The following is a 25,474-nucleotide window of genomic DNA, read 5'->3' on the forward strand; positions in this document are numbered from 1 at the left end:
ACCCTGATTTAGAGCAAGAGAAAGGGCTTATGGGAAGAATACTCATCTACCACTGAGATCTGCAGTAAGTCAGCAGCCTATATATCAACAAGCTAAACCTAAGCAAACACTATAAAGGGTGAACCAGTGGAACCTGTTCAAGAAAAAGGAACTAAAGACATACCAAGTTCAAGGCCTTGACCTAATAACCAGATTCCTAAAATTACCACTGGAGGAAGAAGATGCCATTTTGGTGAATATCATGACCCTGGAGAATGCTCAGTAGAGCATAGAACAGGTTAATGAGTAAAGGACAAATGACAAATATTCCACAAAATATCATTGCTAAACATTTTCAATTGAATCCTTGTCCCCCAGTGGGCTACACACTAATATCATATTGACCCTATCTAGGACAGACTACATAATTTGTGGTGGGCCTAGTGCAAAATGAAAATGAGGAGCCTCTTGTCCCAAAATTATTATGAATTTCAAGATGACAATTGCAGAGCACTAAACCAAGTGCCAGGCCCTTCCAAGAATAGGGCCTTGTATTATTGCAAAAGTTGTATGCCCATGAAGCTGACTCTGACCCTTTCTACAGGATGAAGAACTGCTTAAAAATGTCAAGTAATATATTCTTAATAGAATAATATTTTTACCACATGGTGTATAAAGCAGCCAATGATTTAATTACATTCAAAATAAATTGCAGCACTGGCCCGTGTGGCTCACTTGGTTGGAGTGTTGTCTGGTAAACCAAAAGGTCACAGGTTCAATTCCCAGTCGGGGCACAAGCCTGGGTTGTGATTTCTGACCCTGGTCATGGCAACTAATCTATGTTTCTTTTTTTTTTAATTTTTGTTTTATTGATTATGCCATTACCGTTGTTCTATTTCCCCCCTTCATTCCCCTCCACCCTGCACTCTCCTACCCCCACCATTCCCCCCTTTAGTTTATGACCACGTGTCTCAAGTTCTTTAGATTCTATATCTCCCCTACTATTCTTGCCCTCCCCCTATTTTCTATCTACCGTCTATGCTACTTATTCTCCCCACTTCCCCTCCTCCTACTCCCCTGTTGCTAACCCTCCATGAGATCTTCATGGTTCTGCTCCTGATCTAGCTGTCCTTTTAGTTTGCTTTTGTTTTAGATGTGGTTGTTAATAACTGTGAGTTTGCTGTCCTTTCACTGTTCATCTTTTTTATCTTCTTTTTCTTAGGTAAGTCCCTTTAACATTTCATATAATAAGGGCTTGATGATGATGAACTCCTTGAATTTGATCTTATCTGAGAAGCACTGTATCTGTCCTTCCATTCTAAATGAAAGTTTTGCTGGATAGAGTAATCTTGGATGTAGGTCTTTGGATTTCATGACTTGGAATACCTTTTTCCAGCCCCTTCTTGCCTGGAAGGTCTCTTTTGAGAAATCTGCTGACAGTCTGATGGGAACTCCTTTGTAGGTGACTGTGCCCTTAGCTCTTGCTGCTTCTAGGATTCTCTCCTTCATTTTAATCTTGGCTAATGTAATGATGATGTGCCTTGGTGTGTTTCTTCTTGGGTCCAACTTCTTTGGGACTCTCTGAGCTTCCTGGATTTCCTGGAAGTCTATTTCCTTTGCCAGATTGGGGAAATTCTCCTTTATTATTTGTTCAAGTAAGTTTTCCACTGGTGGCTGTTCCTTTCCCTCTTCTGGTACCCCTATAATTTGGATGCTGGAGCATTTAAAGATGTCCTGGAAGTTCCTAAGTCTCTCCTCATTTTTTTGAATTCTCGTTTCTTCATATTTTCCTGTTTGGTCATTTTTTCCTTCTTTCTGGTCCACTCCATTTATTTGAGACCCAGTTTCCTTTTCATCACTATTGGTTTCCTGTGCACTTCCCTTCATTTCAATTAGTTTAGCCTTCATATGTTCCTCTAATTTGTGACTAAAGTCAACCAGTTCTGTGAGCATCCTGATTACCAGTGTTTTGAACTGTGCATTTGAAAGTTTTGCTATTTCTTTGTCGCTTAGAGTTATGGGCTCTGGGGCTTTGAGATCTTCTTGAGCCATTTTTGGTCTGTTCGCACGGTTAAGTAAGAGGAGAGCGGAGCCTTAGGAGCGGGGCGGGGCCACCAGGGCGAGGTTGCTGGGTTGTGACTGGGGGCAGGGTCAGAGTGGGGAAATGGCGGTCCTCTCTGCTGCCTCCTGCTGCTGGGTTCTGTCTCACTGCCCACTTCCTCCCCAGTCTATCTGCTCAGGAATGAGCTACCACAGTCAACGCGCCACCCTGCGCCCTCGCCAGATCCGAGGGTCACTCACTGGGTCTGCCCTTTGCAACCCCACACCTGGGATCCGGGAGCCTGAGTCCCTCTGACCGAGTTTTCCTGTGCAACCCTGCTCCACCAGCTTCTGGTTTCGCCCCTCTTACTGATCAGGCTGAAGCATTCGTTGTTATCAGACTTCCGAAAAGTTCAGTTTTCTGTTGCTAATATTTTGTTGTCTCTAAACTTGGTTGTATGAGAAAGCACGGCATCTGCACCTATGCCTCCATCTTGGCAGAAGTCCCTGATCTATGTTTCTGTCTCACATCAATATTCCTCTTCCTCTCCCTTCCCCTCTCTCTAAAACACTCAATAAACATGTCCTCAGGTGAGGATAATAAATAAATATATAAACTAAAAATTTTTAAAAATGAATTACAATTGGGAATTAGAATCACCTTAACCAATGAACTGCTTGCTATGTCACTGAGCTAATAGTTTTTAAAACCTTCTGAAATTTAGAGAACCTTCGACAAGCCACTGACAGGAATCGAAGGGAACCAGCAGAAGTCTTGAATATTAGGACAGTAATTTGACCTAGTTCCATGCCTTTTAGTCTTTCTGATAGCTGTGATCTAACCCCTCATTCCATGTTAAAAGAAACTTTTCCCGTAGAAAAACTGAACAGCATGCAGATCCTGGGCTTGGAAGTAGGTGCAATAACATGTGGCTCTGTATTATCCCTCTTTGGGAAAGAGAGTGGACGTGTTTTTTATTATAAATAAATAGCTGTACTATGGTTTGTGCTGATTTTAATCAAATATTTTCTAAAATTATGGAACACTTTAGAGACTAAAGTACAGACTCTAAAGAACACTGAACACCCACATAGCTACTTCTCAGTTCTTAAACAAAATATTAAAAATGTAACTGAAGCCATTTTTTGCCCTCCCCCCAAAAATAATTGTGAGAACTACAGAACTTTCTGCTGAGTAAAAAAAAAAAACAAAAAAAACTCTGTCCAAACCTCTGCACTAAGAAACTTGGCCAAACTCTAGCATGGTTTCTAGCAATATAAGCCTGTGTCCCTAGGATGACCCTGGGCCCTCACTGAACCCCAGCTCTCCATTAAGACTCCTGACTGAGAAAGCTCAACGCTGCCAGGAGAATTTACTGTTTGTCCTAGCCAACAACACCTGATGATAGGCTCCCAACCTCTCTTTCTTGGACTATTTACTGGAAAGGGCTTATGATTGTGAATCTGTAGCTCATAACTGAGAACTGTTCTCCCGAGGACCTGGGACCATTCCTTTGAAATGCACTCATCAGAAAGGATAAGGCCTCTGTCTCCCAGTCTCTGTGGGAGGATAGAATCCTAACTTCAGATATTATCAGCTCACACACAGCTGGCCTAGTCACAGTTACACTGACCAACCCTTTGCAATTTTTCACTTTTCTGACTAATGAGTCCCTACTCTCCCCCTTCCTCACTCTCCCTTTGAAACCCCTAGTCACCTCTGCACAAATCAGAATGGAGCTCAGCTCTTTCCCGACTGTCAGCAGTTTCTGAATAAAATCTCTCTTTATGGCTTGAACTAACGTCTGGCTGAGTTTGTTTTTGAGAACTGTCATTCCAACTTTTGTGTATATCATTTCCCTGAATTTTTTAAAAAAGACATATGTATCTATTCATAAACACTATATTGTCTTGACTGTTTTTAAGGCCAAATATAAATGACATATGACCAATCATTCTGCAGCTCATTTAACATCATACTTTCCAGATTTATTCATATTGTTACATGTAGCTCTACTTGGTTTCATGACCTGCAAAATCATTTGCAGGGGAGGCAGGAGAAGCATTTCCCTAGGTCCATCCTTCTGAGCCTGTGCCCCACCCCAGGCCCAGGATCGGTCAAGGGGGGACTTTACTAAAAGCCAGTGGTTTGGTTGCTGTGGGGGTGGTGGTGTGACCAAGCTTGGATGTTGGCAAGGCCAAGGAGCCCATCTGTGTGAAGGGGAAGAATGGTAGGAAAAAACGAAACGTGAGCAGCTCTCCCTGCTTGGACTTCAAAGAATTTTAGAATCCTAAATTTGAGCTTGACCTTCCAGGCTGTTAGGCAGCTATAGTCATAAAGATGGGAAAATGGAACACATTTCTTTTACTGTTTAACTTCTTTTATAAATCAACTTTCAAGTGTTCAAAGTACGCAGCCTCCATTTGCTTTTTTGACCGCACCTCACAGATAAGGATGGACCTGTCATTTTTCGACACCCCCACTTTCCTCAATCCCAGCTTTCACAGAAGGAAATTACTGAAATGTGGCACGTTCCTACCTCCCCCCTCCTCTCCTCCCTCCGCTAATTAGGCCTCTCCTCTCCTCCCTCCCCTAGTTAGGGCTCTCAATACTGACTTTTGAAGTACCACGCCAAGAAGGCGTGAAGACGCTAACTGGACGCCAAAGAGCGACGCTCACCTGGGCTTCCACCTGGAACTTCTAACCTCACCAAGCTCCTCCCGCCCGCCCAGCCTGGGCCCCGCGGCATCCTGGGACGTGTAGTTTTGGAAGGGAAGCAGCCTCACCCAGATCTCCACCCCTAAAGATGCCTTAGGCTTTCTAGACGTCGCGACGTTGGGCTCCTCCCATCCCTTGCCTCCACCCTCGTTCTTTCCTTCCGCGTCTCAGCCTAAAGCTTTCCAGGGCCTTTTACGACATTGGGTCTCAGAGTGTGTCTCGGCGCCCGGTCCACTTTTCGGCAAAGAGACGTGGACGTCAACAGCAATGGCGGAAGGAGAAGAAGTCTCGCCACTGCCACAGTCTAGCGACGACCACTGGTGAGTGGAAGCCTGTGGCTGATTCTCGCTGCTCCTCCATTCTCCCTTCTCACCACCCTGCCCGTGTCTTAGGCACCAGCCGGCGCTGGCGTGGAACGGGGTGGCCGGTTCTTTACCGAGTCCTGCGCCCTGCCCCGCCCCCTCTGCCCGCCGGGTGGCCTCATCCATCCTCATGCCCCAAGGGCTAAGAACGGACTTCAAGGGAGAGGGGTGTCAGTGGTCAGGGTGCTGGGCCTTAGTGCGGTCCTCCGCTTCGTCCGCGGGTTTCCGAAGTGTGCTGCAGAGGGTGGGCTGAGGGCCAGGTTTGGCCGGAGCCCCTGGCCGTGGGTGTTAGAGTAGGATGCTGCTGAGGAAGTTTCACGGTGCGGATCTGAGGCGCTGGAATACCATTTGAAGAAAAGACTACTTGAAATCACCTTTGCGACCTTTGCCCGCTGGGTCAGAGGTTGAGATACACACCCCGGGAGGATCCCTTCGACATAGTCGACATAGATCTTTTTAATCTTAGTTTTTATTTCTCGTTTCGAGCTCCAGCAGTTTCCACCAGTCTTTTCTTTCACACAAGTCATCTTTTCCTTCCTACCAGTTTCCTACAGCTCAAGCCTCACCGCTTTGGGTGCGACGTGGGCCGTTGCTCTTGCTGCTCCCAAGCGTTTGCATGCCCACCTGATTTATACTCGGGGTTGTGGGGAGCCTCTCCCGTAGTTTTCTGGTAGACCTTAGTCACCCGGTGTTGTTAATCTTTGGGAAAGGCGCCTACTTTTGAAATAGTTGATATTCACAATACATTTTAAGGGACATCGTAAAAAAATGCAACCTTGAGAGGCTTGTCGAATTTTTACAGTCAATCTAAATGTGTCAGCCATATGTATTAGATAATCACAGGTTTTGTTGTTTATCAAATGTGCATACAGCTCGCTGGCATTCTGCATAAATATAATGCAGGATATTTGTACATATGGACTTGAATCCCTGACAAAAAAAAAATGGAAGTCGTTCGAAGGGATAGGTAATGTAGTACTTGAGAAATTCAGCTCTCAATTAGCTGACATCTAGCGTTGCTTTAGTGCACGTACATTCTAAGGTGTAGGAGGAAAGTTCGTGATGACCTAGATGTAGTTTCTTTCCTCGGATTGCTTGTTTTGGAGTTGGGGGTCTCTGACAGGTACACTCAGTGACAAGGTAGAATTGATCCAGTTCTTTGGGAGTGTGAATAACAGTGTTGTGAGATATCAGGGGGCAGAAACCACTTCCGCTTGGAGTCACTGGGGGAAAGCTTCATGGAAGCACAAGTGTTTGAATTAGGCCTTGAGGAGTGAATAGGATTTGGATCAGTGCTGTTCAGCAAAGTACACTGTGGGCCAAATATGTAATTTAAATTTTTCTACTAGCCATATTAAAAACTAAAAAGAAACAGGTGAAATTAATTTTAATGTTGTATGTTATTTAATCAGACATACCCGAATATTATTTTAACGTACAATCATTGTTATAGATAATTTTACATCTTTTTTGTACCAATTCTTTAAAGTCTAATGTGTATTTTACATTTACATCTCAACCTGGTCTAGCCACATTTTAAATGTTATATAGCCACATGTGGCTAGTGACTAACATGGGATAATTCAGTCAGATTAATGGATTGGAAGGGCCTCTGAATGGAGTGATAGCATGAGCAAGGACACAGGCAAGAAAATGGATTTATTTGGAGAGTAGTGACTAGAACTTCATGAAGCTTGCTGTTTTGGAGGAATGGATTGTTGTGTTGCAAACTGGCTGTTATCAGATGCTGACTGAAGTCCAGGAGGGAAATATTTCTAGAGTTAAGGTATCTTTGAGGAGTTTTTGTTCAGACGAGTGTGAGCATGTGTCTGGTTCTCAGGGGCAAAGAACGTGGAATGCTTGGTTGTTAGAGGTAGCATTTGGTCTCTTCTAGGGTTGCTTTATCTTTGATGTGGCTTTTTATTTTTCTTCTTTTTATTGTCATAAGTGGCGGAACCCTGAGTCATTCTGTGATTTCTGCTTTTCCTCCATTGTCTTCTAATTTTTCTCCTTTTTCTCTACTGACTCCACTCATCTGTCTCCTAGAAGTGAATCTGAGTAGTGTCGGGAGAGACATTAGGATTTGGAGCCAATGGTTCAGTAAAGCCCCTACTTTTAGAGTGCTTGGTGAATGGGTCGTTAAAGAATAGGGAGGTTTTACTCTTTTTTTTTAAATGCTGTCACATTCTATTTCAGATAGAAATTTTTCTGAAATGTGTAATATCCCATTGCCCAATTTAAATTCATCTTAAAGACTTAGGATCATCCCTTTTACAAATGTATGTATATAAGAATAAAACTAGATCTTTTTTCTCAAGGAATTTGTGATTTAGTTAGAGGAATAACATTTAGGAAAATCAGTTACTGTTACACTTCTGTAATATAGTGAGACCTTTACAGCAGATAGGGTAGATTGTTGCTACATTAATGACCCCATTTAGGGATCCCATTTTGAGAATGCTTGTTACTAGTTTTTCCTGTTTTCTTTGTTGTTAGTGGTATCTCCCACTTTGTTCCTAGTCTGAACCTAGGTAGCTAAATTTGTTGAAATCGTGTATACATTTGTAAAAAGACTCAGGATGGGGCCTGAAGATCTTAAAAGTATGAGATGTCACTTTTAGTTATTTACTGGTTTTTAGTCATGTTGTAGATTTAGTGCTTCTCAGAATTTAAATATACATTGGGTTTACCTGGGAATCTTGTTAAAGTGAAGATTCTGATGTAGTAGATTTGCTTAGGACTTGAGATTCTGTATTTCTGAGTGACTAGCCCCTGGGCATCGGCAGTTTTGCTGGTTCATGGACCCTATTCTACTTAGCAAGGTTCTAAATAATATATATTTCAGAATGAGTTTGTCAGAGGGATTTATTTCTCTGTATTATATATTATATGTTATATTGTACCACTTAACATTATACTATAATTTATTGGATTACATGGTTTATCATTGATTACTGTTTAGATAATGAACTCCTCAAGGGCAGTGGCTGCTAGCAGGTGGTTCAGTAAATGTTTATTGTCTGAGTGTATGCATGAATGAATACAGACTTTTGTAAAATTGTGTGCAGTAACATCAGGCTGTGATCTCATATAAATTTTCAGACTCCTGTGTTTTTGTGAGCTGTATAATTGCTGGTATAGTGTTCCCTTTTTATGGAAAGCCAAGTGTATCAGAAACTGCAGCCATATAGTTACATGGAGATATCCTTGTAAAACTGTGTTTGAAATGATCAAAATTTAATTAATATAAACTACAGGTTTTTAAATCAAAGAAATGTTAAATTATTAATTACAGTGCAAATATTGGTAATTGTTCTTGGTATTGAAGAAACCAGCCTTGGACTTGAACATTAGGTCTCATTTTCTGAGGCTTTCTTCTTGAAACAATTTCCGAAAATTAAGTCATCATTAAAAACATTTTTTTGGTGTAGACATTAATCGTATAACTGTTGGTATTCAAAGTTTGTTTTGCTTAGTTAAAAATTTTTGTATAACATTGACTTTAAAGTCATTATTGCTAAACTCATCTTATAGTTCTGTAAGGAAGCCTCTGTTGTTAGTTTAAGGTGTGAATAGAATTGTTTTTGAGAATAATAGGGTCTCTTTCAAAGTTTTGTGCACTTTGTGAATAGTACTCTCAGTGCTTCTCATTTCATAAGTATTGAAATAGGAGATATTTAAAATGTCACCTGAGGAGTAGATAGTCACAGTTTCATATATAATATAAACAAATAAATGCATTTAATGAGAGAGGTTGGAACTTGTCGTTGAAGAATATTGACAGCCTGGGATCCGGGGGAGACTAGATATTGCCTTACAAAAAATGAAGAGAAATGAATCTTCTTGTCCTGAAATAGGGGCTCTTAAGTGCCAAATGATTTTGTAGACTATAAGCAGAGGGTAAAGATTAGAAATTAAGAAGACTTATTTATACCATGTACATTAATGTTTTTATTGTAATTCAGGTTTTACTGTTTTGAGAGGTAATTCCTAAATAATAATTCCTAAATAATAATTCCTAAATAATAATTAAATAACATAATTTAATAACATTTATTCATATTTACAGCAGGAGTAAAGGTGCTTTCCCTATCTTATTGCGCAACTCAGGTGATTCTGGAACACCCAGTTAAGGGTACTGCAGTGTACAACCGAATTATGAGTAAGGTGTCTTCTGAACAGAATTGATAAATTATACTTGGCAAATCATTTCTGCTGCTTATGCAGAAATCTGGATTCTACTTGGTGTAAATCCAAGACAGTGTTGCCACCACCCACCCCCATCTATCAAAAAGCAAAATAAAGTTTAGCAAAGCATTCATTCATACTTCATTCAAAATACATTAACTAAGTACTAGTTATATTCAAGCTGCTAATTAGTGTTTTAGAAGAAATTTGAAATAGAGTTAAAGCCAGAATTGTGTATTGCTCTGCCTTGCTTGGGCGCTTCAATTTTCTTCATTGTTTTAACCCAAAGAATAATGTGACTATCTTCCGAAGATATCTAAATATTGGTGTTTTGGGAAATTACATTCTCTAGCAGAGGAGAATAGGATTACACAGTTTTAAAATGGAGCAGTTAAAATTAAAATGGAGCAGTTCAAAGTGATTTATTTAGATACTGAGAATTACAGAGGGAAAGCAAATTAGTCCCCTATGTTAGGCTCATAAGAACCAGTTGTTTCTTGTGGAAATGCAAGAGTAGTAAGTGAAAAGCTGATAAAAGGAAAAGGTAGTTCCTGATAATTAATATATATTTGTTTTTAAGACTCTTACGTTTTGACCTGAGCTGAGAAAATATTGAGTAATAAATTATTTCTTTCAAGTCTGTCCTTTTTCTCATGAAGGTTAAAGAATTTTTTTTCTAATCCTTAAGCTGACATAGCATTTCATAGCAGGGTGGGAATGCTATAGTGTATGCTTTTCTTAAAAATAGTTGTTGCATAAAACTGGTTGCTGACAGGCAAAGGGGGAAAATGAGGACAACTGTAATAACATAATGAATAAAATATAACTAAAAAACCGATTGCTATGGTGGTATTTGATAGTTTCAGCAAAAAGACATAAGAAAATGCTATATATTTGCATAGAACTTCATCCTCTATATAATGCTTATATATACCATCTCATTTGGCCCTTATAACAGTTCTATGAGAAATGGAATTTATGAATTATTGTTGTTACCTTGTTAGAGGTGAGAGGACAGGCTTAGGGTGGTCAGATGACAAACCCTTCATGATTGATATTATGGTGGAGTGTGATGCAGAATGTCATCTACTATAGCTTGATATCTCTTCAGTTTTCATAATGTGTTCACATATCCCTTGCCAAAAATTACTTAAATAGATTACTTATTTTACCATAAGATACTTTATGGTTACATATAGCATCTAGATAATATATGTATCTAATATATGTTACTATTTAGCTAAATATATTTATATAACATTATAAATACCTATATGTAAACAGACAACAAATATAATGTATTAGGCTATATGTATCTATCACATACAAGTATAGAATTATACTTATTTTGATTTACTTTATACTGAGAGCACAGTAATAAAATTTAATAAAAATACAAGCAATTACATATTATTAATAACTTAATCAACTTAGTAATTTTTTAAAAGATTTAATTTATTTTTAGAGAAAGGAGAAGGGAGGGAGAAAGAGAGGGAAAAAAACATCAATCTGCAGCTGCCTGTCCCCCCCTCCCCCCAGGGTCCCTGCCTGTAACCCAAGCATGTGCCCTGACTGGGAATTGAACTAGGGACCCCTCGGTTTGCCGGCCCATGCTCATCCCACTGAGCCACACCATCCAGGGCAGCTCAGTAAATTTTTAAGTATATTTTATTGATTATGCTATTGTAGTTGTCCCTTTTTTTCTCCCCTTTATTCCACCCCCCCCAACCAGCATTCCCCCACCTTAGTTCATGTCCATGGGTTGTACATATGAATTCTTTGGCTTCTCCATTTCCCATGATATTCTTAACTTTTCCCTGTCTATTTTGTACCCACCAATTATGCTTCTTATTCCCCGTATGATTCCCCCCATAACCCTCCATGTGGTATCTCTATTTCCATGATTCTGTTCCTGTTCTAGTTTGTTTGTTTTTGTCCTTGTTTTGTTTTTAGGTTCAGTTGTTGGTAGTTGTGAGTTTGTTATCATTTTACTGTTCATAGTTTTGATTTTCGTAGATAAATCCTTTCGACATTTCATATAATAAGGGCTTGGTGATGATGAGCTCCTTTAACTTGCCTTATCTGGGAAGCACTTTATCTGCCCTTCCATTCTAAATGATAGCTTTGCTGGATAGAGTCATCTTGGATGTAGATCCTTGCCTTTCATGACTTGGAATACTCCTTTCTAGCCCCTTCTTGCCTGCAAGGTCTCTTTTGAGAAATCAGCTGACAGTCAGATGGGAACTCCTTTGTAGGTAACTGTCTCCTTTTCTCTTGCTGCTTTTAAGAATCTCTCCTTCTCTTTAATCTTGGGTAATGTAATTATGATGTGCCTTGCTGTGTGCTTCCTTGGGTCCAACTTCTTTGGGACTTTCTGGGCTTCCTGGATGTCTATTTCCTTCATCAGAGTGGGGAAGTTATCCTTCATTATTTTTTCCATATAAGTTTTCCACTTCTTGCTCCTCCTTTTCTCCTTCTGACACCCCTATGATTCAGATGTTGTAATGTTTAAAGTTGCCCCAGAGGTTCCTAAGCCTCTCATTGTTTTAGATTCTTGTTTCTTTATTCTGTTCTGGTCGAATGTTTATTTCTTCCTTCTGCTCCAAATTGTTGATTTGAGTCCAGGTTTCCTTCCCTTCATTGTTGGTTCCTTGTACATTTTCCTTTACTTTGATTTTCATAGCCTTCACTTTTTCCTCTATTTTATGACCATACTTAACTGTTTCTCTGAGCATCTTGATTCCCAGTGTTTTGAACTTTGCATCTGATAGGTGGCCTATCTCCTTGTCACTTTGTTCTTTTTCTAAAGTTTTGATCTGTTCTTTCGTTGGGCCATATTTTTTTGGTCTCAGCACACCTGTTATATAGTAGGTGGTGGAGCCTTAGGTATTCTTCAGGGTGGGGCAACCCATGCCGCTGCGTTATGGTCATTCCTGTTTGCCCCGGGTGCCCATCTATGCCCCTCTCATGAGTCTGGATGAATATTTCTTCTTTAACTTCTTGTTTATCTAATTTCCATACACCTCAATTTTCTGGCAGTTCTGGTTGTTTTTGTTTTTAAATTTTTTGTTGTCCTTTTGGTTGTACAAGGAGGCAAAGTGTATCTTACCTACACCTCCATCTTGGCTAGAAGTCATTAATTTTTTGTTGTTGTTTTTACTCAGTGATATTGGAGAAATAAGAAGCTTGTTTTTAAAGTAACTTCCTTTATGGCTGTTTTCCCCTTTAAAAGGTTTCTAGCCCCTTTTTTTGAAGTATAAAAAATGATGCATAGGAAGATGTATTTATCTCATATTACGTGTATCATTGAATACCAGAAATTCTTGAGCTTTATTTTGTAGATTCCATTTAGATTTAATCACTGCTGTGAAAATAAATGAGAACCTCTCTTACCAAATAAATTATCGATGGTTGGAATCCAAGTTTTAAAAAAATCTGTCATCTTCTTCTTTGTCAGGTTATGATTTCCATCAGTTAAGTACTTCTGAAAGAATTGTCCAACTGTTGCCAAGTATTGTCACTTCATATGCAATAATTGTTCCTTTATTTATCAAAATCATGTTTTCAAGAAAAGGAATAGTGGCAGTATTTCCTTCCTCATTATATTTTGGATAAAGTGGAAATTTGTAATAGAAACAGTGTACTTTTCTGTACTTTTGTGTCAACTTGTGCTGTTTTCATTCTGTTCTTTCTGGTAGGCAAAGGATACAATCTATTTTCAGTTTCCAAATAAACTACTGCTTTGATTAGAGGAAGGAACCCTGATGCATTTCTTTGTGCATTAAAAATGCTAGAAAGCCAACTCATGTGCATAGAAAAGAACAAAGATTTAGAGCATTCTCTAAAGGTAACTTCTCCTTAGTAGAGAAGATAGTCTTCTATTTTATTAGCCAAGTCTTACAGCAAATGTATGGCAACATTACACATACAGTAAAGCAAACTAAGTTTTTTTCTTAGCAGAGGAAGGGGCACCATTGGTGCAATTTGAGCTACATGGATTATGGATCAAAAATAAGTCTATGAAGATTTACAGCATCTGTTCTATTTGTAGTTAATTTTAGTAGTTCACAGAACAACAGTCTGTGATCTCCATCTGCTTTGCCAATTGCAATGCATAAATACTGTAGTTACCATGTTTGTTTGACTTGTCAAGCCAAAAGGACTGGGTTTAGCACCTTCTCTACTTGGCACCTGGTTAAACACAAATCCTGGAAAGGATTACATTGTTTGAAAAGGGACTTTCCCAGGGTAGCTTTTGTGAACTCGATCTTGTAACAGAGTTTCACAAATTTTTTTAAAGCTGGTGAATAGGATATATATATATTTGTGTGTTGGTATTGAAATATACAACTTGTTAAAATGCTCTAACAGGAATGTCTGGTTCTGACAAAAGTCTAGATAACTTCAAGATTTCACAAAGATCAAATTGTATTCTCACACAGTCATGGTCATTTTTGAATTGCTGTCATACTGTTTGTTAGGAAGTTTTGATAGTTTGAGATTGCTATTTAAAAATAAGTTACACAGCTCACATTATGGTCATTGGACTACATCTATCTCTACTGTATAAGTTAATCTGTAATAAAGTTGTAGTAGTAATTTGTAACCAGTGTGCTAACAGTGGTAGCAAAATAGGTTCAGACAATTCTTTAGTGCTGTTGTCTCATGACCTGGGCATGAAGAAATAATCAGAAATATGGTGGCACAAAGTAATTCATGAAACCACAACTCAGCATGTGAAACTTGGCACTGTTACTCACTTTTACACAATTTGCTGGTGCTTACAACTAGTTAGCTGATTATATTTGAGTTTTAAATAATTGATCAGAAATTTGTGGGACTTCCGCCAAGATGGAGGTTTAGGTGGATGTGCCGTGCCTCCTCACACAACCAAGTTTAGGGACAACTAAATATTAGCATCAGAAAACACAACCAGAACACGGAAAACTGAACTTTTCGGAAGTCCGCTAACAACAAATTCTTCAGCCCGACCGGTAAGGGGCGAAACCGGCGTCGGGCGAGGAGTTACAAAGGAGGGCTCGTTGGACACGGGCGCGGAATCCAGACGCGCGATTCCAGCTGCACGGGTTCCAAACCCAGGATTGGACCTAGTAAGCGACCGAGCAACCCACCCGGTGAGCGACTACAGAGGAGACAGTGGGGAGGCGGCGGCGGCGGCGGCGAGACACGCCGCCATTTCCCCGCCCTGACCACACCCCCACATACAGGGTCACAACCCAGCGACCTGGGACTCCAAGGCGCCGCTTCTCCCACTTAAAGGGCCAGAACAGACCAAAAATGTCGCAGGGAGAACTCAAAGCCCCAGAGATAAATCTAAATGACGAAGAAATAGCAAAACTCTCAGACGCACAGTTTAAAACACTGGTCATCAGCTTCCTCACAGATCTGGTGGATTATAGCCACAAATTAGAGAAACATATGAAGGCTAAATTAAGGGAAATGAATGGAATTCCACAGGAAACCCATAGAGATGAAAAAAAAACTGGGACTCAAATCAATGTAGTGGACCAGAAGGAAGAAAAAAATGATCAAACAGAAAGGAATGAAGAAATAAGAATTCAGAAAAATGAGGAGAAGCTTAGGAACCTCCAGGACATCTTTAAACGCTCCAATATCCGAATTATAGGGGTACCAGAAGGGGGAAAGACACAACCACCAGTGGAAAAACTATTTGAACAAATAATAAAAGAAAATTTCCCCAATCTGGCAAAGGAAATAGACTTCCAAGAAATCCAAGAAGCCCAGAGAGTACCAGAAAAGTTGGACTCAAGAAGAAACACACCAAGGCATATCATAATTACATTAGCCAAAATTAAAATGAAGGAAAGAATCCTGGAAGCAGCAAGAGCTAAGGGGACAATCACCTACAAAGGAATCCCCATCAGGCTGTCAGCAGATTTCTCAAAAGAGACCTTACAGGCAAGAAGGGGCTGGAAAGAAATATTCCAAGTCATGAAATCTAAAGACCTACAACCAAGATTGCTCTACCCAGCAAAACTTTCATTTAGAACGGAAGGACAGATAAGGTGCTTCTCAGATAAGACCAAATTCAAGGAGTTCATCATCACCAAGCCCTTATTATATGAAATGTTAAAGGGACTTATCTAAGAAAAAGAAGTTAAAGAAACATGAACAGTGAAAGGACAACAAACTCACAGTAATTAACAACCACACCTAAAACGAAAGCAAACTAAAGGGACAGCTAGATCAGGAGTGGAAATATAGAAATGAAGATCTCAAGGAGGGTTAGCAACAGGGGAGTGGGAGGAGGAGATGGGGGGAGAAGGTACAGAAAACAAGTAGCATAGACAGTAGGTAGAAAATAGATGGGGGGGGCAAGAATAGTATGGGAAATATAGAACCTAAAGGACTTGAGACACATGGACATAAATCAAAGGGGGTAATGGTGGGGTTGGGGGGCAGGGTGGAGGGGAATGAAGGGGGGAATAGAACAACTGTAACAGCATAATCAATTCAAAAAAATAAATAAATTAAAAAAAAAAAAGAAATTTGTGCCTGGGTATGATATATACATGGGCAAACTAGCCTGTCATGGTTGATCTGTGCTTATAGTGCCTTATGCATTCTAAACAAATATGAATAGACCACACTTCAGAAAGAGCTGCTTCCATCTCTCTCTGTTCAGTGGGTTTTAGATAATAAGACTTGGGCTAAAACCTTGGAATTGTCAGCTAAACTGTAAGAGCATGGGCTTTTTTTTTAAGATTATTTGTTTGTTTGTTTGTTTGTTGTTTTTAGAGAGAGGGGAAGGGAGGGAGAAGGAGAAGGAAAGAAACATGGATATGAGAGAGAAACATCAATTGGTTGCCCTGACTGGAGACTGGAGACCAAACTGGCAACCTTTTGCTTTGTGGAATGACGCCCATCCAACTGAGCCCCATCCATCGGGGCGAGAGTGTGGAGTTTTTCTTCACTGCTAGATCTCCAGTGACTCACACAGTGGCTAGCATGTAGTAGGTGCTCAGTGCATATTTGTTGAAGGTTTTGAATGAAAGAATACTTTAGTCAGTTAAGGAAAGAATTCAGAGCATGGGTTAGAGAGAGATCCAGGAGAATTACTGAAAACTGAAGGAGTGTTTTAAGGAGAGGCTAATGTTGGAGAGTATGTAAGGAGGACAAGGACTGAAAAAGATGACTAACGACTTCTTGGAGAAGTTTTAGTAGAGCAATGTAGAGTTTTAGTTAATGAGGAGAAAGTAAGTGGAGATGAGTGGAGACCACTATATTTAGGGAGTTGAACTGTAAAGGGAAAGAGAAAGATGACTTTTTTAAAGGAAATAGGTTATATATAGGAACTTTTGAATAAGCACATGTGGAAATATTTGAGGAAAAAAGAATAATAATCACAGGCCATACTGTTCTTTATATTTTTGAATACTAGAAATACTTTAAGAGAAAATTTCAGAGTTCGTTTTATCACTTGGCTCTGTTTAATATGCCAGCAGACTCAGAAGTTTAAACAATATCCTATGCGGTAGGATGACATGTTTAAGATGTTTGGATAGGAGCCTTTGAGCTTTTATTGGTTCCCCAGTAATTCAGTTTTTGTATTTTTAATTAACTCAAACAATAATATAGCTTACACCTGGGCATTTTAAGACACAAAATCAATTTTTTAAAATTTGGCAATTGGGTTTTCTTTACAATTTCTCTGTATTCTGCATTTCAGTTTAAGTGATTACATATAGTCTAGGTCCCCAAGTAATCTTTTTGAACTGTTACAATCTTTCAATTTTTTTTACAATTATAGAAAAGGATTGGATTTAAAAATTTTCAAAAACCGGGTGATTTGGCTTAGCTTACTTGATAGACTGAGAAGCTCCATGAATTAAAAAAAATTTTTCTTTCCAATCCAGAAAACATCCTGTCTTAAGTGTTTTAGAAATTTATCTCAGTATTGTGAGGTGTGAGTGCTGTGCTGTTCTGAAGTTGGAATAGGCTATGATAAGTTTTATAGACCATACATTGCTGGAATTAATGCCAACTGCTTAATTGTAGGGCTATCTTATTATTTCTTTTTTTTTTTACATACTAAGTATTTATTTTGTCCTTAAAGATTTATTCTTGACTAAATGAAGTGACTCAGCATTCCTACACATATTTTCTCTTATCCTCTAATTGTAGTTTTTTCCACATTTTGTTGTTTTTTATGTCTCAGGGTTTGTGTTGCATGTACCCAAATACAGTTCATGTGAACAGTAACTCACCTTCTGACACTGCTCTCCTTTCCAAGTGCAGACTCAATGCCTATGGGAGTCCTGCATGGAGACTATCCTGAAAGAGAAAGTTGAAAAGGACAGATTCAGGCAAGCTGTAGGCATTATGATGGAATGGAAGGAGGACTCGGGGATATTTTGGTAGGACAAGATAATTCATATTCTGTGTGAATAATGTCCACCTCTTTTGATTAGGTGGTATCTCGTACTAGCTCCATTTTATAGGTGAAGAAACTGAATTTGTATCCTAGGTCACACAACTAGCAGTTAAGTGTGGAGTCTTCTGATGTCACGTTTTTTTATTTCAGATTTCATACTGTTTTGCATTAATAATACTTTGCCTCTAAAAACCTTTTACATCCTTAATTCCTTGGCACTTTTGCTATTGAGCTGCCGTGGCTCTTTTCCACTATAGTTGTTAACATGTACTGCTAATCAATTTGAGGAATTAAAGAGACATTTGGACCCTTCACAGTGATGTACTCACTTCAGTGAAATTTGAAGTGAGGGTTTGACACAGTAGCTTCCTCTTGAAGTCCTAAATTAAAGAGCTCCTAAACAACTTCTGAAGAGTTACTTTTTTGGGTAGTGTTTTTAAGTGAAGACATAATTCTCGTATCATAAAATTCACTCATTTAAAGTATGTAATTTGCCCTGGCTAGTGTGTCTCAGTGGATTGAGTGCTGGCCTGAGAACCAAAGGGTCACCAGCTGATTACTAGCCAGGGCATATGCCTGGGTTGTGGGCCAGGTCAAGTAAAATCTTAAAAAAAAAAAAAATGAAGTGTATAGTTCAGTGGTTTTAGGTTTTAGTATTTTACAGAATTGGGCAGTCATAATCATTATTCAAGTTTAGGATATTTTCATTATCCCAAAAAAGAAATTCCATACCCATTAGCAGTCACTCTCACCCGCCCTGTCACCCCAGATCCCTAGCAACTACTGATCTGCTTTCTTGTCTATGCATTTGCCTGTTTTGGACATTTCATTGAATGGAATCATACAATATATGGTCTCTGTGTCTGGTTTCTTTCACTTCATATCATGTTTCTAAGATTTATCCATGTATCTCATGCATCAACACTTGATTCTTTTTATTACTGAGTGATATTCTACTGTATGAATGTATCACGTTTTACTTATCCATTCATTAGAGGTGACAGACATTTGGATTGTTTCTACTTTTTGGCTCTCATGAATTAAACTGTTGTAAAAATTCATATACGGATTTTTTTGTTAATTGTCTTTTTAATGTGGTAACATTGTATAATACAAAATTTACCATTTTAGTCTGTACAGTTCAGTGAAAATAAAGTTCGCTCAATATTGTTCAACCATCACCACTATCCATTTCCAGAGTTTGTCATCATCTCAAACAGAAACTATACCTAATGCACAATAAATTCCCATTCCCTCTACCGCTAGCCTCCAGTGTCCTCTATTCTATTTTGTGTCCCTAAGCATTTGCCTATTTTTGGTACCTTATATAAGGGGAATCATACAGTATTTGCCCTTTGGTGACTGGTTTATTATTTCATTTAACATTTGTCTTCAGAGTTCATCTATGTTATATAGCATGTGTCAGAATTTCCTTCCTCTTGAAGGCTGATTAATATTCCATTGTATGTATATACCACATCTTGTTTATCCGTCTAGCCATTGATGGATATTTGGGTTGTTTTTGGCTAGTACGAATAGTGCTGCTGTGAACATGGATGTACAAATAACTATTTGAGCCCCTGCTGTAAGTTTCTTTGGGTATATATCCAGAAGTGGAATTGCTAGATTATATGATAATTCTGTTTTTAACTTTTTAAGGAACTGCCTAACTTATCCACAGTAGCTGCATCATTTTACACTCCCAGCAAAGCACAAGGATTCTAATTACTCCACATCCTTGCCATATGTTTTTGATGCTAGCCATCTTAATGGGTGTGAAGTGCAATTATCGTGGTTCATAATAGTTTTGTGTGGCTATATATTTTGAGTTTTGGGGAGTATCTACCTAGGAATAGAATTGCTAGGTTATACTATAACTTTTAACATTTTGAGGATCTGTCAAACCAATTTCCAAAATGGCTGCACCACTTAACATTCCTATGAGTGTGGGGGTGACTTTCCTCACAAGTCCTCCCGTGTGCTGAGACATGACTGAGACATGATGTGATCTGCTTAGGGAGGAGAAGTGGCCATTTTCCCAGAGGAAAGAGGCCGTGGGCAGTAGCCAATTTCTCAGGGGAAAAAGGCCTTGAGCCCCCTCCTCCAGGGCCTTTTATTGGGTTGTAATACACAGGAATACAGGGCGGCAAGGATCAAACAGTAGATAACATTTCAAAGAAATCTGAGGGCTTAGTCTGAGTCAGTGCCTGTCTGGAAAGGGGGTTGCAGAAACTTTTAGGGTTTCCTCCTCAGACCCTTAACATATAAATGAAAGCACTCTTAGCAGAGCAGATTTCACAGGTTTATCAGGAAGTCTTTGTGATGCCAGATTTTTCCCCAGGACACGCTCTAACAAGGCAAAGAGCTGCGCTTCTCCCAGAGAACATGGGAACTCGGGCTTTGTGAAAGCTGGGGGGGTGAGAGTCCATTGCTCTCTCTTTGTTGCAGCCCCGACCAAGCTTTGGGGGCAGGGAGAGGAAACTGAGGCAGCATTTGCTACCGGAAACAAGCTTTGTCTCCTGCCACTCACATTCCAGAGGTCATCCTCGCCTTTAGCCACAAGGGGTCGAGATACAATTCCTAGAACCAGGCAGAGCAGTCTACAACATATGAGCAGGGTTCCAATTTCTCCATATTAAACACAATACTTGTTATTATGTCTTTTCGATATTAGCCATCATAGTTCTACTAACTAACCACTGCTTTGAACATGCTTGTAGCTAAATCATTTTACTCATTCTCAACTATTGTTGGGTGAAAGGGTATAACTGTTAAAAAGGCATTCATAAATAATTTTTAAATATTCAAGCAGTACATACAAATATAGTACATGTTATAAATTTACTCATGTTATACTGACTGAGGTTGTGTGAGAAGTGAAAGTCTCATTGCCATCTCATTTTTCAGAAGTAACCACCTTCCACAATTTGCTTTGTTTTTGTTTTGTTGTTGTTGTTTTGTTTTGTTTCTAGAACACAATTTTGGTTTTTGTTCTAATAGCTACCACCATAATTCTAAGTATTTTATGCCTGCATTACTTAAGTTTTAATATTAAAATACATTGAACATTGAATAATTTTTTAGGGAATTTGTGCTAAGGATAAGTGAGAAAGATTAATGCAAGGGAAATTTGGAAAGTACCTGAATACCAATTAGTAGAGGAATGACCAAATCAATTACTTAGCCATTAAAAGCTGATTTTTTAAAAATATTGAGTGATTCAGTGAAATGTTCATAATATATTTGAACAATATGAATAAGTGGGTCTTTCAGGGTGTAAAATGATATATTTAGTATAACCCAGTTTTGTTTTGTATCTCTGTACACATACACACATTTATACAAACACATATATGAAGAATTGAAAAAGTAATTTACTGAATGTGAACAGTGATTATCTCATGGTAGTGAAATTGTGACTGGTTTTTAAATTTTTTTAATACACTGGTCAAATTCTCTAAAATGATTGTGTTACAATAAGGAACGGATCATTTTTAAAAAATTAGTATTGTCCAGCAATAATGAGAGGTGGTGGTATTCTTTGCTTCTGCTTATTGAAGTATTGTACTTGTGATTTGTGTTCAGAAATTTATTTGAGCATCAACCAACCACATAAGGTAGACATTGTGTTTCTATTTGTGTTACTTGCTTAAGGTCATATGGCTATTGGGTTGGGCCAGTAATGAATCTCAGACCTGACTTTAAAGCCTAAATTCTTGAACATTTATGATATATTGAATGAAGTTTTTTTTTAATTGTGGAGTACATATAAAACTTACTTTAATCATTTTATCTGTACAGTAGTCCAAAGTATAATCCCATTGTTGTGCAACCAGTCTTCGGAACTCTTCTTATTTTATAAAACTGAAACTCTGTATGCATTAAATACTACCAACTGCTCATCCCTCTGTCCTCCTGCCTCCAGTCCCTGGCAACCACTGTTCTACTTTCTGTCTCTGAATTTGACTTTTCTAGGTACCTCATATACGTGGAATTATATAGTATTTCTCATTTCATGAATGCTTTATTTTACTTAGTGTAATTTCCCCAAGCTTCATCCCTGTTATAAATATGTTGGAAATTTCTTCCTTTCTAAGGATGAATAATATTCTGTTCTATGTGTATATGCTCCATTTTGTTTATATGTCGAAGTATATTTAAATGGCTTCTACCTTTGGCTATTGAATAATGCTGCTGTGCACATGGGTGTACAAATACTTGTTTGAATTTCTGCTTTGACTTCTTTTAGGTGTATGCCTAGAAGTTGAATTGCTGGGTCATATGGTAATTCTATGTTTTAATTTCCTGAAGAATAGCTTTACTGCTTTCCATAGTGGCTACACCATTTTACATTCCTACCAACAGTGCACAGGGTTCCAATTTGTTCACATCATTTGCTAATACTCATTTTCTGTTTTTTTTTATAATGGGTATGGTGTGGGTTTTTTTTAATCGATTATACTATTACAGTTGTCTTATTTTTTTTTCTTCCTTTTTATTCCCCTCCACCCCGCACTCCCCCTCCCACCAACATTCCCCTACGTTAGTTCATGTCCATGGGTCATACATATAAGTTCTTTGGCTATTGAATTTCCTATGCTATTCTTAACCTTCCCCTCTCTGTTTTGTACCTACCACTTATGCTTCTTACTCTGTGTACCTTTTCCCTCTATTCTCCCCCTACACACTCCTCACTGGTAAACCCTCCAAGTGATACCTCTATTTTTGTGATTCTGTTCCTGTTCGAGTTGTTTATTTGCTTTTTTTGTTCATTTTTGTTTTTAGGTTCAGTAGTTGGTAGTTGTGTTTGTTGTCATTTTACTGTTCATAGTTTTGATCATCTTCTTTTTCTTAGATAAATCCCTTTATATTTCATATAATAAGAACTTGGTGATGATGAAGTCCTTTAACTTGCCTTATCTGGGAAGCACTTTATCTGCCCTTCCATTCTAAATGGTAGCTTTACTGGATAGAGTCATCTTGGATGTAGATCCTTGCCTTTCATGACTTGGAATACTTCTTTCCAGCCCCTTCTTGCCTGCAAGGTTTCTTTGGAGAAATTAGCTGATAGCCTTATGGGAACTCCTTTGTAAGTATCTTTCCTTTTTCTTCTTGCTGCTTTTAAGATTCTCTCCATCTCTTTAATCTTGGGTAATATAATTATGATGTGCCTTGCTGTGTACTTCCTTGGGTCCCACTACTTTGGGACTCTCTGAGCTTTCTGGACTTCCTAGAAGTCTGTCTCCTTCATCAAGTTGGGGAAAGTTCCCCTTCATTACTTTTTCAGATAAGTGTTCCATTTCTTGTTCTTCCTTTTCTCCTTCTGGCATCCCTATGATTTAGATGTTGGAACATTTCACAGAGGTTCCTCAGCCTCTTGTTTTTTCATTCTGTTCTGGTTAAATGTTTATATCTTCCTTCTGCTCCAAATTGTTGATTTTAGTCTGGGTTCCCTTCTCTTCATTGTTGGTTCCTTGAACATTTTCCTTTATTTCGTCTTTCATAGCCTTCACTTTTTCCTCTATTTCGTGATCATACTCAACCATTTTTGTGTGCATATTGATTACCAGTATTTTGAACTCTGCATCTGGTGGGTTGGCTATCTCCTTGTTGCTTAGTTCTATTTTTGGTGCTTTCTCTGTTCTTTCATTTGAGCCATATTTCTTTGTTTCGGCATTCCTGTTATGTAATAAGTGGTGGAGTCTTAGGTATTCTCCAGGGTGAGGCAACCCACTCTCTGCGTTGTGGTGCTGTATGTGGGGGAAGGGTCTGTGAGGAAAAAATCTGCTTGCTCAGCTATCGGCGGGCTTTTAGTTACTTCCCCTGTTGCCTCAAACAAATTGGCCCCTTCTGGTACTAATACCTGGGTGCAGGACCCCCTGGGTCTCTTCAGCGGACTCTCTTATGAAGCTGGTAGTTTCACCCACCACTACAACCCCACAGATTTTTACAGCCAGAGGTTTTGAGGCCTCGTTTCCCCAGGATGGAACCCTGAGCTGCATCGTCTGTTTCACTCCCCAGTTGTTCCTCCCTGTGTATCTACACAAAGATGTGGGACTGTCTAGTCCACCAGCCGCTTCCTCACCCATCCCGGTCCTCCTGCTGCCACCTTGCCTCAGATCCTCTCTGCCTCAGCTGCCTGTCTCCTCCGCTCCTGCAGGTCTGGGTGAAAGGTTTCTTCTTTAATTACTTGGTTGTCGGACTTCCATACAGTTCGATTTTCTGGCAGTTCTCGTTATTTTTGTTTTTAAATTTGTCATCGTCCTTCTTTTGGTTGTGTGAGGAGGCAAAGGGTTTCTACTTACACCTTCATCTTGGCCGGAAGTCTAGGTATGGGGTTTTAATAGCTTTGATTTTTAAATTCTTCCAGACCTTCTTAGGAAGAATAAACAATTAATGAACAAGTAATATAATTTATATACACTTAATCAGTTGAACTATTGATGTTTGTGTTCAAAATTAAGAGACACTCCTGATAGCTATAGTTGAAGGAGCTCAAATGTTTATTAACTGATAAATATATAAATAAAATGTATACAAACAATGGAATATTATTTGGCAATAAAAAAGTGTGTATTGAGACATGGCAGAAAATAGATAGACCTCGAAAACATTTAAAAAATATGTATGTATGTATGTATCTATTTATTTAGAGGGGAAAAGATGGGAGAAAGAGAGGGAAAGAAATATTGATGCAAGAGAGAAACATTGGTCATCTGGTTGCCTCTTGTACTCATCTGACTGAGCACCAAACCTGCAACTTAGACATGTGCCCTGACCTTGAACCAAACCCATGACCTTTCAGTTTGCAGGATTATGCGTAACCAACTAAGGCATACTGGCCAGGGCTTGAAAACATCCTCAGTGGGAGAAACCAGAGACAAAGACCAAATATTTATGATCACCTGTATAAAACGCCCAGCATAGATAAATATGTAATGACAGAAAATAAATCAGTGGTTGCCAGGGGCTGGCAACAAGATGGGGAGGAATAGAGAAGGCTGATAATGGATAAGTTCTAAGTGCAGAAATATGTATATGAAAAAAATTTAGTAACTGAACTGTCCTATTTTTAATCTCCTATTTGTAGTGTATACAATTAAAGTTTTCATAAATTTTAAAATTATGGGGAAAAGAGGTTTTTAAGAATATGGTTGGGGGAAACAATTTAGAAAAAAGTGTAATACATCATTATTTTTTCCTACTAGCAGGTTTTACTCTAACTTTTTAGGTTTTAGGAACATAAAATATATAATCTAGTTACTGTTAAAATTATAGTTTTAAATATGACTCAATGTATGGCTTATTTATAAAATAATTATAGAGTTTCAGAGTAAAAGACAAAACTACTTGAACAATTAAATTAAATAAAGAAAAAATAAAATATGAAATTTCAAATTGAATTTGTTAATCTTAGAAGCATTTGCAAATGCATGTTTTACTTTTGTAGTAAAATCCATGTCCTTTCCCTATCCTAACCCCTATCCTCCTTGGTCACCCTTCCCCAATTTTCACTGTGCTGATGTTTCCATATACTAGAATTCACTCAACATTTGGTTGAGGAATAAAAATCTAATTCATTTGCTAGCTTGAATATAAACAGTAACTAATTTCATGTAAATTTACACATAATGTTTGCCTTGCTGTGGTTCTAAAGCAGCAATGCTTAGATTAGGTGATTTTGCCATAGGACATTAGATGAGGAGAGATTCTGCTATGTTTTATTTAGGGTGTTTTTTTCTTCCTTTTTTTTTTTATTGATTATGCCAT

The 25,474-nt window shown here is 38.6% G+C and overlaps 1 protein-coding gene across 2 annotated transcripts in view; it reads left to right on the plus strand.

The window, feature by feature from the left end:
- Positions 1-4,816: 4,816 nt before the first annotated feature.
- TBC1D23 (TBC1 domain family member 23) overlaps positions 4,817-25,474 on the plus strand; it is a 67,831-nt gene continuing 47,173 nt past the window's right edge. The window contains exon 1 of one of the 2 annotated variants that reach the window (XM_037160844.2): positions 4,817-5,058. In XM_037160844.2, the coding sequence (XP_037016739.2) occupies positions 5,006-5,058 (53 nt within the window). In that variant the 5' untranslated portion in view covers positions 4,817-5,005. The remainder of the gene's footprint in view (positions 5,059-25,474) is intronic. The other variant, XM_053670283.1, reaches the window with a different exon arrangement.

This window comes from Artibeus jamaicensis, unplaced genomic scaffold, assembly GCF_021234435.1.
Source record: "Artibeus jamaicensis isolate MK-2021 breed Jamaican fruit bat unplaced genomic scaffold, CSHL_Jam_final contig_558, whole genome shotgun sequence".
NCBI classification, from domain to species: Eukaryota; Metazoa; Chordata; class Mammalia; order Chiroptera; family Phyllostomidae; genus Artibeus; species Artibeus jamaicensis.